The sequence below is a fragment of the Microtus oregoni genome, unplaced genomic scaffold (assembly GCF_018167655.1).
Source record: "Microtus oregoni isolate MIOR12 unplaced genomic scaffold, Mior012 000012F_ref0000307, whole genome shotgun sequence".
NCBI lineage: Eukaryota > Metazoa > Chordata > Mammalia > Rodentia > Cricetidae > Microtus > Microtus oregoni.
Window position 1 is genome coordinate 45,522,660 of NW_024543071.1, and position 18,401 is coordinate 45,541,060.

At 36.6% G+C, this 18,401-nt stretch overlaps 1 protein-coding gene across 3 annotated transcripts in view; it reads left to right on the forward strand.

Annotated features, from left to right (window-relative positions):
- Window positions 1–18,401, forward strand: part of Zfp91 (ZFP91 zinc finger protein, atypical E3 ubiquitin ligase) — a 30,347-nt gene that overhangs the window by 7,886 nt on the left and 4,060 nt on the right. For 2 of the 3 annotated variants that reach the window (XM_041660712.1, XM_041660710.1), the window contains exons 3-10: window positions 6,469–6,675; window positions 6,917–6,953; window positions 7,520–7,621; window positions 9,971–10,105; window positions 10,958–11,008; window positions 11,389–11,467; window positions 12,572–12,686; window positions 18,263–18,362. In XM_041660712.1, coding sequence (XP_041516646.1) covers window positions 6,469–6,675; window positions 6,917–6,953; window positions 7,520–7,621; window positions 9,971–10,105; window positions 10,958–11,008; window positions 11,389–11,467; window positions 12,572–12,686; window positions 18,263–18,362 — 826 coding nt within the window. The remainder of the gene's footprint in view (window positions 1–6,468; window positions 6,676–6,916; window positions 6,954–7,519; window positions 7,622–9,970; window positions 10,106–10,957; window positions 11,009–11,388; window positions 11,468–12,571; window positions 12,687–18,262; window positions 18,363–18,401) is intronic. The other variant, XM_041660711.1, reaches the window with a different exon arrangement.

The following is an 18,401-nucleotide window of genomic DNA, read 5'->3' on the forward strand; positions in this document are numbered from 1 at the left end:
AAAAACAGACAAAAGAAGTTTGATAGTTGAATGAGCCTTGCCTCCTTTATTATAATGCTAAGAATGCATTTGAAGTAGGTGCTGGGACAAGGTTAAATTAGAAGCATTTACTATATCACTAAGTGTAATTACTTGTCAGTTAAAAATTAGTTTTGAGAAACTGAGGATCAACCAGCAAGGTAGAAATCAAGTTGTTGATTTTAGACTTTTTTTTTTAACTTTCTTTTTGTTTTATTGAGAAAAAAACAATTTCTGCCTCCTCCCAGCCTCCCACTCCTCCCCCCCCCACTCCTCTCCCCGTCCCCCCCACTCCTCACCCTCTCCCCCCACTCCTCTCCCCCTCCCTCTCAAATTTGGGGTTTCTGGTACAGTTTTGAGATTGAATTTCTTCCCAAAACCTAAGTCTTAAAGTCTTTCAACTGATGTAGATTGGCGTTCAGGCTGACAGCTAGGCACCACAGAACAAGCATATTAGTATTAAGAGTTAACAACCGTGAAACTTCGGTTCTTTGCTGGATATGGTAAATATTTGTGTTTGTACATTTTGGCCATAATGAATTGTGATAGTTATTTCAGTATAAACATTTGTTTTATTAAATCCCTGTTTTCACGTTTTGACATGTGACTTGGTTTTGCCAGGGTAAAATTCCTGAGAAAACAATTTACAAAAAATGAAAGGTTTATTTGAACTCCTTGCTTCAGAAGTTTCCATTCATTGCCATTTGGCCTGTTTCTGGACCTGTAGTGAGGCACAGTTATTTTTCCCTTTTTATTAAAAATGCATTCTTATACAATATATCCTGATTACAATTTCCCTGCCCTCTACTCTTTATTCCTCCCTGTCTTCCCTCCTATTCATATCCATTCCCTTTCTGTCTCATTAGAAAAGAACAGGTGTCTAAGAGATAACAACCAAATTCAACAAAATAAAACTAAAATCATCACATCAAAGTTGGGCAAGGCAAACCAACAGAAGGAAAAGAGCCCCATGAGAAGTCACAAGAATCAGATACACAATCGTTCACACACCCCATAAAAATACTTACGTTACTAAACTGAAAGCTATAATAATATATATTTTAAGAGACCTGTGCATATCCATGTCAGGCCTGTGCTTGCTGCTTCAGTCCCTGTGAGTTCATAGTTCCTTTGATTTAGGAGGCCCTTGTTCTCTTGGTGTCCTCTTTTCTCTCTGACTCTTAAACTCTTTCTGCCTCTCCTTCCAGAGGTTCTCTGAGCTCTGAGGAGAGGAATTTAATGGAGACATCCCATGTAGATCTGTGTTCCAATGTCTGTCTCTCTATGTAATGTGTGGCTGTGGGTCTCTATATGTGTTCCTGTATGCTGTGGGAGGAGACTTCTCTGCTGATAGCTCAGTAAGGCACTGGTCTGAGTATAGCAGAATATCATTAGGAAGTCATTTTATTGTTACCCTTTTTTTTAAAAGACCAATAGTATTTAGTTTTACCCTAGGTCATTGGGCTATCTAATACCTTGGTCACCCAAGCAGTATTGGGTATGTGTTCCATTTCTCAGAGTGGATCTTAAGTCCAAGCAGACATTGGTTGATTATTTTCACAAGATTTGCGCCACCATTGACCAAGCATAATTTTACAGGCAGGAAACTGTTACAGATCAAAGGTTTTATAGCTAGGTTGATGTTTACATTTTTCTTGGTAGCCTGCAGAATGCCTTCCCAAACAAAGATACTAGAACATAGGGGTAAAGGTTATATGTAAGTACCAGCTCATCTTTTCCATGCTCAGTGAGTTATGTGGAAGTTGTCTTCAGGACAGGGGTGTTACTGTCAGTTTAAGGAGAGCAATCTTTTGTCTTGTCAACAGATTAGATTGTTTGGGGATTTCCATGGGATCCCTTTCTACCACATTCAATTGGATGTAATCCAATCTCAATAGTGGAAACTTCATTTGGTGACAAGAAATGGCTAGTTGGGATTCTATCTACCTCATATTTAGAAACTTCATTTGGATTGCTCACATATATTTTGGGAAGTTTCCCCTGATTTCCATACCACACCTCAAATGCCCCTCAAATCTAGCTGTGTCTCCCCTGCATTCCTTTTCTCAGCACATCTCTCCTGCTCCCCACCTGATCCTCCCATTCCCATCCCCCACTCCCACCACCAATCCACCCATAAGATTTCCTTCTCCCAGGGAGATAGATATATGTGTTCCCCCCTAGACTTAACTTCTGGATCTAATGACTGTAGCTTGGTTATCATTCATTTAATGGCTAATATCCACAGATAAGTGAATATATACAGTATTTATCTTTCTAAGTCTGGGTTACCTCGGGATGTTTTTTTCTAGTTCCATTTGCCTGGAGATTTCATGATGGCATATTTTTTGTTTTTTCAAGACAGGATTTCTCTGTGTAACTTGTGCTGTAGACCAGGCTGACCTCAAACTCACAGAGAGCCACCTGCCTCTGCCTCTTGAGTACTGGAATTAAAAGTATGCACCACTACCACCCAGCAATGGCATACTTTTTAAGAGCTGAGTAATACTCCATCCTGTAAACTTTTTTATCTAGTCCTCTATTGAAGGACATCAACAAACATTGTTTCAAGTTTCTGGCTATTATAAATAGAACAGCAGTGAACATAGTTGAGCAAATGTCCTTACAGTAGGATGCTGTCTCATTTGGGTACTGGATCTTGAGGTAGAACAATTCCCAGTTTTCTGAGAAGTCACCTTATTGATTTCCATAGTGGCTGTACATGTTTGCAATCCCACCAGCAATGTATGAGTATTCTTCTTACTCCACATCCTTGCCAATATGAGCTGTCATTTGCAATATTGATCTTAGCCATAATGATGCTGTAATGTAATCTCAAAATAGTTTTGATTTTCACTTTCCTGATTGGTTAAGGATATTGAATATTGAATATTTCTTTGTTTCTCAACCACTTGAGTTTCTTCTATTGAGAATTCTGTGTTTAGTTCTGTACCCCATTTTTTTTTAGTAGTCATTTGGTTTTTTTAGATCAAGTTTCTTGAGTTCTTTATTATTGGGTATTAGTCCTCTCTTAGATGTGGAGTTGGTAAGAATTTTTTCCTTCTATGGGTTGCCACTATATTACAGTGAAGGAAAAACTGCTTTATAGCAGTCAGAAGGAAAGCCCACTTCCTAACAGTTCACTAAGCCATGAATTCATCTGTGGATTAATCTGATGATAGAGCTCTTGTGATTCAGCACTGAAGCTGTTGAAACTCAGACTTAGTTTTAAGTACCTAAGCTTTGGGGGAGGTCATTATATCCAATCATTACATGAACTAGGAACTGGTTCATGTAATAATTTGGCGTTGTTTTGAGAATCTTCTGTTTTCCTGCCCAGTCTTATGTTTGTTTGCATTATACAACAGTTCTAGTTTCTCTTATAACCATCCTAGTCAGTATGAAATTATGATCTCATCAGGCTTTTGATTTGCCTTTCATTAATGACTGATGTTGAGTATCTTTGCATATGGTTTTTGTTTTGGAGTGGGTTTTTTTAAGCTTGTTTATCTTTAATGAAATGCTTATTCATATCTTTTGCTTATGTTTCTGGTTATATGCCTCTTTAAAATGAAAGATAAGTTTTATATGCTTAAAGTATTGTAGCAAATGTAATTTGTAAATCTCTCCCATTCTATAAACCATCTTCGCTGTGGATTTTTAAAGTGTTAGGTCTTTCACATACATATATATATATATATATATATATATATATATATATATGATCCATTTTGAATTAAATTTTAAGAGCTAAGAATCTAGCTTCCTAATCTTTGTATATACTGTTTTCCCATTAACATTTGTTGAAGAGAATGTCCATTCCCACCGGCTTTTTTGCACATAGATGAATAGATTTGTTGCTAAAGTTTCAATTCAGTTTATTGGCTATTATGTTTAGTCTTTTACCAGTACTGGTTCCTGTAACCTTTAATAGGTTTTGAAGTTCTGAAAAAGTCTTCCAAGTTTGTTCTTGTTTCAATAGTTTTGGCTACTCCTCGGTCTCTAGATTTTTCATATGCATTTTAGGATCAGGTTAACAGAATCTGGATTTTTACAGATATGTTGTTTGTGCATCTGTTTTGGAAAGATTATTTTCTTAGCAATATTTTTTATTCTTTTAAAAGGGGAAGCATTTCCTGAATTTCCTTTGGGGCTTGTTCAGTTGGTGATATATTTTAAGGCAGAATTGTATTTATTGATTTTTCTATTCTACACCTTTCTGAATTTATTACAAGAGGAGATATCGATCAATATGAATATAAGGTCATTTAATCTGCAGATGATAAAGGAATTTTGTCTTCGTCCCCAGTTTGGATGTTACCTTTATTTTTCTTTGTTTTCCTTTCCCTAATTGTTGAGGCTTGAATTTCTAGTAGACTATTAAATAGAAGTAAAGAGGTCATCCATGACTTTCTACTTAGGTAGAAGACTTATTTTTGCAACCGAGTATGCTTAGGGGAGTATGTGTGCTTTTGTTAGTTTATCTATGTTGAAATGATTTTATTCGTTTTACTGATACATATTTTATTTTGAATATCAAAACTATATATTGATTCTTTTAAATATGCCATAGCATTTGGTTTATAGGAAATATCGATTGGTTTGTAGAGGATTTTTTTTGGTTTTTTGTTTGTTTGTTTTTGCTTTGGTGTTAGGGTGATGCTGACATCATAATATTATTGAAGTGATCTATTTAATATTTTTTAAAGTCTGAGAAAGTCTGGAGGTTTGTTTTGTTTTGAACTATTTGTTAGGATTAACTACTAAGTTCTGAGCCTAGATTTTTGTATTTGGGATGGTTGAAGCTAGAACAACATGTGAAGATATTTCAGTAGGAGAATTAATGTTGCAAAAGATGACACTTGTCACCACTGGGCTCAGAATACAAAGCATGATCTATAAAGATTATCCTTGGGCCTTCCACTCTAATAGAATTGCCTTTACTAATAGCCTAACATCTGTGTGTTCAAGTGCCTGTTTTCTTGAAACCTTGCCGTGGTCATACAGTGTGTTGTCATACATTTGTATAAATATCAGAATGTACTGCTCTGTTGATGTCATTATAAATGGGTTGAGATTTTTGTTTGTATGTTTGAAAGCCGTATGCCATATTTTTTCTGTATATGTATGTGTATGTATACACACATCACTGTATTTAATTAAGGTTGCTTGCATGAATATTGGGACAAGGGCAATTTACAGAGGCATTGACAGCTTAGAGAAAGCTGAAATCTTACTTTGAAGACCCCAGTCTTAGGGAAATAACTACAACCACTGGCTTTTTATGAGTGCAGGTGCCATGTCAGATTCAGAATATAGCATTTTACAACACAGTCTCCCATATTTTGATTTTTACATACTTCCCTCCCTTCCCTGAATGGGTAGTGTAGATGTCCTGGACAGTGCTGAGCACTCAACAGTCAATTATTCTCAGAATTTTGATCAGTTAAGAATCTCTATATTAACTTACTACTCAATCAAGTCTGGGAAAGCACTAATCACTAGATGTAAACATAAATGAAAACAATGTGACATTATGTCTGGTTAGGAAAACAACAGTAATAGGTTTTCCCTCCGAGAACATATCCCACCTCCCTACCAACTGGGATTTTTGACGAAGTTATTCCTAACAGACATGAATTTTCTCTGATGGAATGAGCCTCAAATCCAGTTTAGAAAGTAATGGATCACCCCTATAACAGTCATGCCACTTTTATACAAATGGATAGATACATCTTGCCTGGCAGTATTGTAGAATGCAGGACCCACAATTAGATGAGACTGATGACTTTCCCAACAGTGTGCATAACACCTCTCAGCCCTGTAAAGTTGAGTGTCCAATTCAGTTCCAGCTTGATTTTTGTCTTGCAACCAAAGTATATGGTCTCTTCAGCAGTAGGTTCTGACCATTCAGTTCTGGTGAGCATTTTGCCATTGGGTTTGTTTGTCTATCTGTTTTTTATACTCTCACTAGTTTTAATTCATGATCCTTCTTCTATCTCAGTCTGAATGATGGAGTGTAAGAACACTACCTACCACAGTTGTCATATACTATTGCTGTGATGAAGTACCATGACTGGGCAAACTTTTTCAGAGGTTTAGCCCATTGTTGTCATGGCGGAGAGGGTTGTGGCATATAGGCAGACATGGTGCTGGAGAAGTAACTGAGAACTCTACATCCAGATCTGCAGGCAGAGAGCTACTGGACTTGGCTTGAGCATATGCAACCTCAAAGCCTGCCCACCCACCAGTCACACACTTCCTCCTACAAGGCCACACCAACCCCAACAAGGTCACACTCCATGATAATGAAACATTCAAATATATGAACCTGTAGGGGCGAAGTAAAGATCCATTTTATTTCAGTGTTGTCTTGATTTTATTTTAATTAGACGTATAAGCGTGGTTATTTCACTATTTAGCTGAAACTTGAATTATGTTTTCATCTAGATCCCAAGGAAGAGAAAGAAGATGATTCTATCCTCCCTCAGGAAGTTTCCATTTCTGCAACTAGGCCAAGCCGAGGCTGGCGCAGTAGTAGCAGGACATCTATTTCTCGCCTGCGAGACACTGAGAATACTCGGAGCTCTAGGTCCAAGACTAGTTCGTTGCAACTCGTCTGCAAGTCAGAACCAATTACAGATCAACTTGAATATGGTACGATGTAAATATAATATGGTTACTCAAATACCTGATTGGTTCTTTAACCTTAAATGTAATGCTGAATATCTTAATTTCGGGGGACAGGTGGTAATGTAGGTAGGATTTGTTTTGGGTACATTGTAGATACTCTCCATTTACAGAGCTCCTTCATACAGTGATTTCACTTAATCTTTGGGTATGAAGAGAAAATATCTCATGTGTGTGTGTCTCAATAAATTTTGGTTTAATTTTCTAGAAGTTCGAGAAGAACCTCTGTCTCCCGGTGGCATTAGGTATAACGTTTATTTCATACTTATATCTTGAATACTCAATTGTATTAAATGATTGAGACTTTTTATTTGATAGAATGTTGAACTGTTATTTTCATTTTTAATATATCACACTTAATATTCCACATCTGATTTTAAATGGACCATAAAACATTAGGAGACTTAGTTTCCTAATTCCAAAGGCATGTTTTGAGTATCTTCTCTGGTTATTCTCTTTTGGGCACAGAAATAGAAGTGTCTTGCCAGTGTCTTTCATAGTACTTTGGTAGTTTAATGTTGGTTAAGTCTTTTGTGATGCAACACATCAGACAATTACAACTGAATTACAAAGTCAGTTGTCTAATTCTTCATGCTATTGGGCAATAATTTAATTTTTACTTAAAATTTTGTAGTATATCTTATTTATATAGTCTGAGTTTTAAGTATATTGTTTAGGATGAAGTCTAATCAGGTCATAAGGATGAAAATTTTAGATGATGTGAATTTTTGGTGGTATATAAGTATTCTAATTCACTCCTAATTAGATAATCCTTGGAATCAGAATTTATTATTTGTTTGTTAATTTATAGTAGTGATGAGGAAGAGGAGGAGGAAGAGATGTTAATCAGTGAAGAGGAAATACCATTCAAAGATGATCCAAGAGATGAGACCTACAAGCCCCATCTTGAAAGGCATGTTTGAAATTTTACTGTATGTGCTAGTGAAAAACACATAAGAATACACGGTTGGATATGTTTGTTTTATTTTTGTCCCAAGATTAAATAAACATGGAAATAATTTCAGTGATTGTTTTGCAACTCTAGCATTTTACTCTCTCAGAGAACCTTCTTTGATCTATTGAATTTTAATATTAACTATACCATTTAGTAGAAGTGTGCATGTTTTAATAAGGTTTTCTGGAATGTTTAAAGTTGTTTCACTTCTCTTTGCAGCTATAGTGAGATTTGATTTTTGTATGCTTTGACCTGCCTTAGTTTGCATTACTGTTGCTATGATGACCAAAAGCAAATTGGAGGGAAAGGGTTTAGATTTACTCTTCTACACATATTGACCACCACTATAGGAAGTTAGGACAGGAAGGAACTCAAGAAGGGTGAGAACCTGGAGGCAGGGACTGATGCAGAGACTATGGAGGACACTGCTTTCTGGCTTCCTCAGCCTGCCCTCTTATAGACTGCATCCAGTACCACTGGCCCAGGGTTGGTCACATTCACAATGAGCTAGATTCTCCCCACAAGAATCACTAATTAATCCAGGCTTTACCTATAGCTTGATCTTTTTTTTTAAAAAAAATTTTCTTTTGTTGATATTTATTGAGCTCTACATTTTTCTCTTCTCCCCTCCCTACTTAATCCTCCCCCAAGGTCTCCATGCTCCCAATTTACTTAGGAGATCTTGTCTTTTTCTACTTTCTACTTTACATGTACATAATATCTATGAAAGTCTCTCTTAGTGTCTGCAGTGTTGTCTAAATTCTTCGGGATTGTGGTTTGTAGGCTGGCTTTCTTCGCTTTATGTAAATATACCACATTTTCCTTATCCATTCTTCAGTCAAGGGGCATTTAGGTTGTTTCCAGGTTCTGGCTATGTCAAACAAAGCTGCTACGAACATAATTGAGCACATGTCCTTGTGGCACGATTGGGCATCCTTTGGATATATACCCAAAAGTGGTATTACTGGGTCTTGAGGAAGGTTGTTTCCTAATTTTCTGAGAAATCGCCACACTGACATCCAAAAGGGTTATACTAGCTTGCACTCTTACTAGCAATACAGGAGTGTTCCCTTTTCTCCACAACCTCTCCAGCGTAAGTTGTCATCAGTGTTTTTGATCTTGGCCATTCATACAAGTGTTAGATGGAATCTCAGAGGTGTTTCGATTTACATTTCTCTGATGACCTAAGGATGTTGAACATTTTCTTAAATGTCTTTCAGCCATTTTAGATTCCTCTGTTGAGAGTTCTCTGTTTAGGTCTGTACTCCATTTTTTATTGGATTATGTGATCTTTTGGTGTCCAATTTCTTGAGTTTTTTTGTATATTTTGGAGATCAGACCTCTGTCTGATGTGGGGTTAGTGAAGATCTTTTCCCAGTCTGTAGGCTGTCGTTTTGTCTTGTTGGCCATGTCTTTTGCTTTACAGAAGCTTTTCAATTTCAGGAGGTCCATTTATTAATTGTTTCTCTCAGTGTCTGTGCTACTGGGTTTATATTTAGGAATTGGTTCTCTGTGCCAATAATGCATTCAAGTGTGCTTCCCACTTTCTCTTCTATAAGGTCCAGTGTGGCTGGCTTTATGTTGAGGTCTTTGATCCATTTGGACTTGAGTTTTGTGCATGGTGATAGATATGGGTCTATTTTCATTTTTCTACATGTTGATATTCAGTTATGCCAGCACCACTTGTTAAATATGCTTTCTTTTTTCCATTTGATATTTTTTGCTTCTTTATCAAAGATCAGGTGTTTGAAGATGTGTGGATTGATATCCGGGTCTTCTATTCAGGTCCATTGGTCCTGTCCTTATGCCAATACCAGGCTATTTTCAGTACTGTGGCTCTGTAGTAGAGTTCGAAATCAGGGATTGTGATGCCTCCAGAAGTTCTTTTATTGCACAGGATTGTTTTGGGTATCCTGGGTCTTTTGCTTTTCCAACTGAAATTGAGTACCATTATTTCAAGGTCTTTGAAGAATTTTTCTGGGATTTTGGTGGACAGTATGACCTGATCTTACGGAGGCATATTTTCGGTTGAAGTTTCACCCTTGGGATGACTCCAGTTTGTGTCAAATTGACATAAATTAACCAGTATAAAGCAGTATTCTCCCATGGACATCACACACACACACCCTTGCTGTGAGGTTAGGGGTGTGGACAATTGATAACATCTGGTTTTTAACCCAAGAATCACAGCGTTAGAATAATGAGATAATGATAAACCCTAAGCTTCAACCTGGTATCATATACTGCCTTTAATGAAGTCTTTGTTAGAATGTTTGTGTTGAGATTTTTTTTTTCTTCTGTTTTCAGGGAAACCCCAAAACCACGGAGAAAATCAGGGAAGGTGAAAGAAGAAAAAGAAAAGCAAGAAATAAAAGTGGAAGTAGAAGTAGAGGTGAAAGAAGAGGAGAATGAAATTAGGGAAGATGAAGAGCCTCCTAGGAAGTGAGTAGGCAGTTTCTACTAAAAGTGGAAACCGTCCCTTTAAAATCACTAGTAGACAGAATTCAAGTTACATGAGAGTGTGTATGCATGCATGCACGTGTGTGCGCACACATTTGGGCATGAGGCCACATGGATTTAGTCCCAGCACTTGGGAGGCAGAGACAAGCCTTGTGTGTGAGGCCAACCTAATCTACATACCCAATTCCAGCCCAACCAGGGCTACATAATGAGACCCACCCTCAAATAAAAAACCCAAACATATAAAAGGGGTATATAAATGTGTAAAATACTAATGTTAAGCAACTTAGAGTTTCTTTGGAACAACTTTGAAAGGTTGTATTGGTGTTGATTTTGTTTCATTGCAAAGCAATATATCAGTAAGTCCAAATGAGCAAAAGACAGTATCTATGGGGATACAGATGAATGGAGAAAACCAGAAAAATAATCTCAGATGTGTATTCTCAAAAACTAATAAATAGATTAAATGATGCAAAAGACTTGATTCTGTAAAACCTTTCCATGTAGCACACACTTTGTTGCAGAAATAAGAGTATTTTATTGTCCTCTTGTCTTTTTTTTAATTAATTGCATTGAGATGGCAAACTCTTTACTTAGCTAGTCTTCAAGTATTATTGAAATTTAGCCAGATATTTCATAGGAATGCCTTCTAATAAAGAATAATTTATGAGTGGAATTACCTCAGTAAATCTTGCTTGAGACCAAATGCCTTTGTTTTTTGTGTTAGTTATGCTCTGTGTCTGCCACCTGTTCTTGGGCCTCTGGAATCTACTTCAGCCATTCTATTAGCTTTCATCTAGAATATTTAGTCAACTACTCTTTCTTAAATTGTAGGAGAGGGAGAAGGAGAAAAGATGACAAAAGTCCACGGTTACCCAAAAGGAGGTGAGGTATTTCTGCTCTTGTTTTTTATACCTTAAGTCTTTGTTGGTGTTTGATTACTTTAGCTTTTATAAACAGAAGAGGTGTGGCTTATTTAAAATTTCACAAAAGTGGTTTTTTTAATGTCCTTCATGCACAGATGATGTGTTTTTATTTTCACTGCAAATTGTTAATTTGTCTGAAATCTTCAGTACTTTCTAATTTTTGCAGGTTACTAGCTTATTATGCTGTTTATAAACTTGAATATTTGGCAATTTGATTACTTGAGTACAAATTTTGTGAAACCTATGTGTTACTATAGATATTTTAATTTATATTAGACATCACACTATATATAGAATACCATTTCTCCTGCTAACTTTTTTCTAACGTTTTGGTAATAGAAAAAAACCTCCAATCCAATATGTCCGTTGTGAGATGGAAGGATGTGGGACTGTTCTGGCTCACCCTCGCTATTTGCAGGTCAGTGAAGTTGTTAAACAAGACAGTCTTTCTTGCAGTGTCCATTATTTGTCTCCTAAGATGTTGATTTGTATAGCATTTGTAAACATTGACATAAAATATGAAGACAAATATTGCTAAGTATAAAATTACATAAATCATCTTTACTCCACTTGTACTCATTTAACAGATATACCTGAGATTAGTAATTTAAAGAACAAATTTATTAGCTTTTAATTCCAAGTCCCTTAGAAGTACTAAGAATATGGTACCAGCGTCTGGAAAGGGGTCTTCTTCACAGAGTGTAAGACTGAAGGACAAGAAGGCAGCATGAGGAGAAACAGGGATCTGGGTTCACTTTGTTAACAATTTTAATCAATTTCTGAAGACAGAACATGTAAATATACCTCAGCATTATTGCATTGAAGGTTTAAGTTTTCAACACAGGAACCAGTGGGGGGTGGAGAAGTGGATACACTTAAAACTTAGCACATTCTATTCCCTGAGTACATGACTTTACTTGGATTTTTACAGTGTTACATTATGTCCTAAAGTGGTATGAAGAAGTCTCCCGTAACAGATTATTGAAACAATACAGAAAGACACAGGCTAATAGGTTTTAACTTCAATATGTATTGGGATACAAAGAATATAGTGTACAAACTAATGATTTCCTCGAGATAGTATAAAAATTATTTTTTTAAAATTTTTGATCTTTTCAGGTTTTTCTCTAAATGAGTAGATATTTAACTGGCTGGCTTTCAGGGTATGTGCAGTATGGCAGGAAACAGGGAATTGAAATAGTGAAATGTTGCCTGTTAGTCTTTAGCAGTAAGTATGAAACTAAGACCTTACTTTTGGAGTATGGTTTTGGTTTTGGTTTTTGGCATGTATCATTTGGTATACCCATTTTTATTTTGTGTTTTTATTTTGCAAATGAAAACTAGAACTTGAAATGTTTACTTACTTCTAAGGTCACATTGCTAGTGAGTGACAGGAACACATTGGAACCCAGGTCTATTTTATTCCTGTGTTCTTTACCATTTTATTCTGCTAGTTTTCCTTTAGAACTTTTTTTTTTGATTTAGATTGTTTTCCTGTTTCACTTTCCTTTTGCTATTTTAGCACCACATTAAGTACCAGCATTTGCTGAAAAAAAAATATGTATGTCCCCATCCTTCCTGTGGACGACTCTTCAGGCTCCAGAAACAACTTCTGCGGCATGCCAAACATCATACAGGTACATTTCTAAGTAAAATGTTTATCATGTAACCAAGTGAACTGCAATTAAATTGCATTATAGTCTGGTAATGAAGCAAGATATTTCTAATATAAGTCTTTTTAAAAGGACCTAGTTGACAAGCATGGGAGAAAGTGGGAAAATAGCACTGGGAAAACTAAAGCAGGGGTTTGAGTTCCAGGCCAGGCTGGACTACATATATAGAATCTGTTTTAAAAGCTGGAAATAGGGGAGATATAGGGTCTCATTAAGAAGTCTTGGTTGTCCTGAAACTCACTGTGGAGACCAGACTGGCCTCAAACTCCCACCAATCCTACCATTGTTTCCCAGGTATTGGGATTGACCCTCAGTGGTTTTCTTGTCTTAAAATAACCTTATTGATAGGATAAAGCCCTTGCCCACAAGCATAAGGACCAGAGATCAGAGATACTCTAGGACCCATATAAAAGCCAGGCAGCTGGCTTCCTTTAATCCTAACATTTGGGAAATAGCATCTCTAGGGCTATCTGGCTAACTGGCCGGAATCAGTGCTCTCTGGGATCTGTGAGCAATCCTGCCTCAAAGAATAAAGTAGATAGCGATCCCAAAAGACTCTTGAATTTAACTTGAGTCCTTTATATACACCATACACACAAAAAATAATAATTTAAATTTTTAAAAAGTGTGGATATTACAGGTTGTAATCAGCTAATGGTTTAGAACTTTTACTACTTGGCTTCTGAGAATTTTTTTGTACTGGGGCTATTAATCTTTTACTAAGCATATATTCTATGTCAGCTTTGAACTTAACATAGCTGTGCTAATCTCTCCACTCAACACCACTAAGCCATATTTTATACTTAAGAATATAGGATTTTAGAAGATTTAAACAGTTTGCCCATGATCACCTAATTAATTAAATAGCTTTCTATTCTGCTTCAAGCAGTTACTGATCAGCAAAGATAGTTGGCAGTAGCTATTAGGGAATAAAAGTAGGTTGAACATTAGTGAGAAAGCCTAAACAGTAAAGGGAGATTGCTTTCATTTATGTTTTTCTATTAAATAGCTTGAGATGATTATATCTGTGGAGATCATAAAAACTAGTTACTGAACTTGTTGCTAATTCCTATATAAACAGCTCAAAAACAGAAGCTGACTAATGTGTATTATGGAATAGGCTCAAATTCTATTCATTTATAACCACTGACAATCTTGGTGAAATTCTGCTTTAAATATGAATTGAGTTGCCTATTAATAGTATATTGTACAAAATGATATATCTCACATTTGATAATTACATGTGTTCTCTCCTCAGTCTTGGATAGTAAGACTAAAAATTCCCCTTGAAAGAATATGTCCCTCCCCTAGCTAATAATGATGTACATACTCTCACACAGGCAAGTTACTTATAAATTACAGGTACCATTATGACAGGCTAATTATAATAAATATGAAATGAGATAACATTTTTGTATGTCACATAGAACTCGCAACATAGTAGACATTTGCAAGATACCAGGATATGAACTCTTGGACATTAATTTCCCCAAGATCTACAATCATTTCTTCATACTATATAAACTGAAGAAGAAAAAAAGCCTGCTATTTTGCTCCTGAATACGGGCCATATTTTTGTTGTTGTTGTTCTCCCTCTATACTGTTTTTGTCCCACTGAAAGTCTTCCCTACAGCTAGCTTAGACTGTTTTAGCTAAATACCACAAACTACTATGAGAAACTTTAATTTGGTTAATATAATTTCAGAATGTTAGTTTTTCCTTTAAAAATTAGTTTATACAGACCTTCTTTGTAAATGTAACTTATCAAGTGGTTGCCCCACACATTTGCTGTGCTTCATGAGTGCTAAAATGTTCTAATCTGGCAGTCAAGAAGCTTAAGCAGGACTATGAGTGATGCGCTTGCTCCTGGGTTAGAACTGTATTTTCAGACCTTGTGTAGTGTACAACACAGAATAGCCAGCATTGGCATCATTTAGGTTTTTGCTCACCTCTCTCATGTGTGATGAATCAGCATATTCATTAGTATGTCCAAGGTGATTGTTATGTGTTTAAATTTGAAGAAAAACGGCTTGTTCCTTAGCTTCCTGAATGAGCTGCTACACATGTTAAAACTATTTGGAAAGGAGTATTAGATATTGTTAATGACTTAAAATGTTTTTTACTGTGATTGCATCAAGTAGTTTTAAGTGGAATAGAAAATGTATTGTTTCTTAAACAAATTATTCAACATACCTCAGTTCTTTGGCTCCTTAACCAAGTAGTAGAAACATAGTGCAATGATCCTTTATGTCATTGATTCCACATTATGCGAGATTAAGTTTCTGTGAAACTTGAAATGAGGAAGGTAATTACAATAGAATGAGGAAATACTTGAATGGTGCAGAAGATGCAGGGTGGCAAAGAAATAAATGCAAGTGGCATTTGAATTTATTTGAAATATTATGTAGTTATCATTTAACCTGAAATGGAATGTTTACTGTTTAGATATGGATCAGCTTGTTCCAGTAGAAAAATCATATTGTTTGTATCTGGGCTTTTTTTATGTTAGATTGTTTTTATGTGACAATCTGAAAAAATTATTTTAAAAAATAAAACCGACAGAAAGTGCACTAATGTCTGAATAGTTACTGTTCTGTTGCTATGAGAAAACCGCATTACCGATGCACCTCTTTTAATAAAAAGAAAAAATGCTTTCTTTTATTAAAGAACAGCATTTAATTGGGAGCTTGCTTACAAGGTCAGACAGAGTGTTAGTCCATTGTCATGGCAGGAGGTAAGCATGGCACTGGGGAAGTAGCTGAGAGCTCATATGTAGTCCACAAGTTGCAGGCCAAAAGAGAGACTGTGCCTAGTTTGGGCTTTTGAAACCTTAAAGCCAACCCCCAGTGAGTTCTCTCCAGCATGGCCATACCTCCTAATCCTTCCTAAGTAGTTCACCATCTGAGAATCAGACATTCTAATATGTGAGCCCACAGGACTATTCTCATTCAGACCACCACAAAATCCTAACCAGTTTTCTTTATTTATACTTAGATTTTTTTGTGTGAGTGGGTTTTGTTTCTGTTATTTGAAGCAAGGTTAGCTATGTAGCCCTAGCTGGACTGGAACTCTCTATGTAGTCTAATATAGAGATCTGGCTGACTCTGCTTCCTGAGTGCTGGTACTAGCCTAGTTACTCCAGTTTATGTACTGATATCTGAAGATTTGGAGATAGGAACCACAAGTGATAGAGAACTTTTGTCTTTCTGCATCAGGTTACCCAACTCAATATAAATTCTAGTTCCATCCATTTACTTGGAAATTTCATGATTTCATTTTTCTTCACAAGTGAATAGAGCATTGTATATATGTACCACTTTTCATTATTCATTCATCAGTTGAAAGACTTTAAGTTTGGTTCTGTTTTCCTAGCTACTCTAGAGCAGCAGTGAACATGACTGAACAAGCATCTGTAGAGTAGAATGTCAAGTCCTTTGGGCATTGTCAGAGTGGAATAACTGGACCATGTGGTAGAGTTATTTTTAGATTTTTAAGGATTCTCCACACTGATTTCCAAAGTGTCTGCATCAGTTTGCAAATCCCAATAACAGTGGATGAAGGTTCCTTCCTCCACTCAGCATTTGTTGTTAGTTGTTTTGTTAGTCATTCTGGCAGGGATAAGATGGAATTGTTTTCATTTGTATTTCACTAGTTGCTGAAGATGATGAACACTTTTTGTGATGTTTCTTAGCCGCTTTCATTTCTTCTTTTGCAACTCTGTTCAGATCCATAGCCCATTTTTTGAAATGGATTGTTTTCTTGATTCTTTGTTTGTGTTTTTTATATATTCTGTATACTTACCCTCTGTCAAATGTGTAGCAGGCTTAGGTTCTTACCCACTCTGTAGGATTCCTCTTCACTCAGTTGTTTTCTTAGCTGTACAGAAGCTTTGATATTATGACACGCTTATGGTGGTTTGAATGAAAGTGACCCCATAGGCTCATAGGGATTGGCGTTATTGGGAAGTATAGCCTTGTTGGGGTAGATGTGGTATTGTTGAAGTGTGTCACTGGTCTCATCAACTCAAGCCAGAATGAGTCATTGTCTCTTTGTGCTGCCAGATGTAGACCTCTCAGCTACCTCCCCAGCACCACATCTGCCTGCATGCCACCATGTTTTCTGCTGTGGCATTAATGAACTAAATCTGAACTATAAGCTAGCCCCAGTTAAATATCTCCCTTTTTAAGAGTTGCTATGGTTATGGTGTCTCTTCACAGCAGTAAAACTCTAAGAGAACGCCACTTGTCAGTTGTTGGTGTTAATTCCTGGGCAAATAGAGTCATATTCAGAAAGTCTTTTCTACACCTATATCTTAGGTTTTCTTCAAGCAGTGTCAGTGTTTTAGGATTCATACTGAGGTCTTTGATACATTTGGAGTTCATTTTTGTGGAAGGTGGTAAATATGGGCCTGATTTCTATAAGCATCTCATTTTTCCAGTATAATTTCATGAAAATGCTGTCTTGTCTCTACTGTTTGTGTTTGGGATGCTTTTATTAAATTTTATAGCCAAATGTTTGGTTTTTTTGTGAAAAACTTTCATGTGTCTACTGAGATGATCTTATGGTGATTTTTTTTATTTTAAGCCCCTTTATGATTTATTTACTTATATATATATTGACTCAGTCCTCCATCTCTGTGATAAAATCAACTTGATCATTGTGGGTTATCTTTTTGATGTGTCTGTATTCAGTGTGCAAGTATTTTATTTTGCATCTATGTGTATCAGGGATATTGGCCTGTAGTTTTATTTTTTGTGTTTTTGTTTATATGTAACTTGGGTATTAGAGTAATACTGGCTTCTAGGATTGTCTTTTAAGCTGATTTTTTATTCTATTTAAAAAACAAACTATCTTTTATTCATTTTACATACCAGTCCCAGTTCCCACTCCCTCCCCTCCACCTCTCTCCTCCTTCCCCCAACCCCCATCCACTTCCCAGAGAGGGTAAGGCACATGGCTTTGGGGAAGGGCCAAGGCCCTCCCTACTGTATCTAGGCTGAGCAAGGTATCCCTCCAAAGAGAATGGGTTCCGAAAAGCCAGTACAAGCAGTAGGGATAAATCCTGGTGCCACTGCTAGTGGCCCCTCAGTCTGCCCAGCCATACTGTCACCCACATTCCAAGGGCCTAGTTTGGTCCTATGCTGGTTCCTTCCCTGTCGAGCCAGAGTTGGTGACCTCCCATTAGCTTAGGTAAGCTGTTTCAGTGGGTATCCCATCATGGTCATGATCTCTTTGCTCATATTCTCACTCCTCCCACTCTTCGATTGAACTTCAGGAGCTCAGCACAGTGCTCCGCTATGGCTTTCTGCCTCTTCTTCCATTAGTTTAAGCTGAGTTTTACTCTACTAAATGCATGGATGAAAAATACAATCAAAACAATACTTTCAGTTGTTAAATTTAGCTTGCTCAAAGTATTTACTCATTGCAAAGGGTGTTGTGTGCTGTAGACTAACTGCCAGAACACTTGCTCATCTGCAAACTGTAGAAAATACTTAGCAGGTGTCTTAATAGAACATTAACCACATTATTTTTCTTCTTAGACCAGAGGGATTATATCTGTGAATATTGTGCTCGGGCCTTCAAGAGTTCCCACAATCTGGCAGTACACCGAATGATTCACACGGGCGAGAAGCCATTACAGTGAGTATTTACTTACTATTGAATATCTCGGTAGGAAGG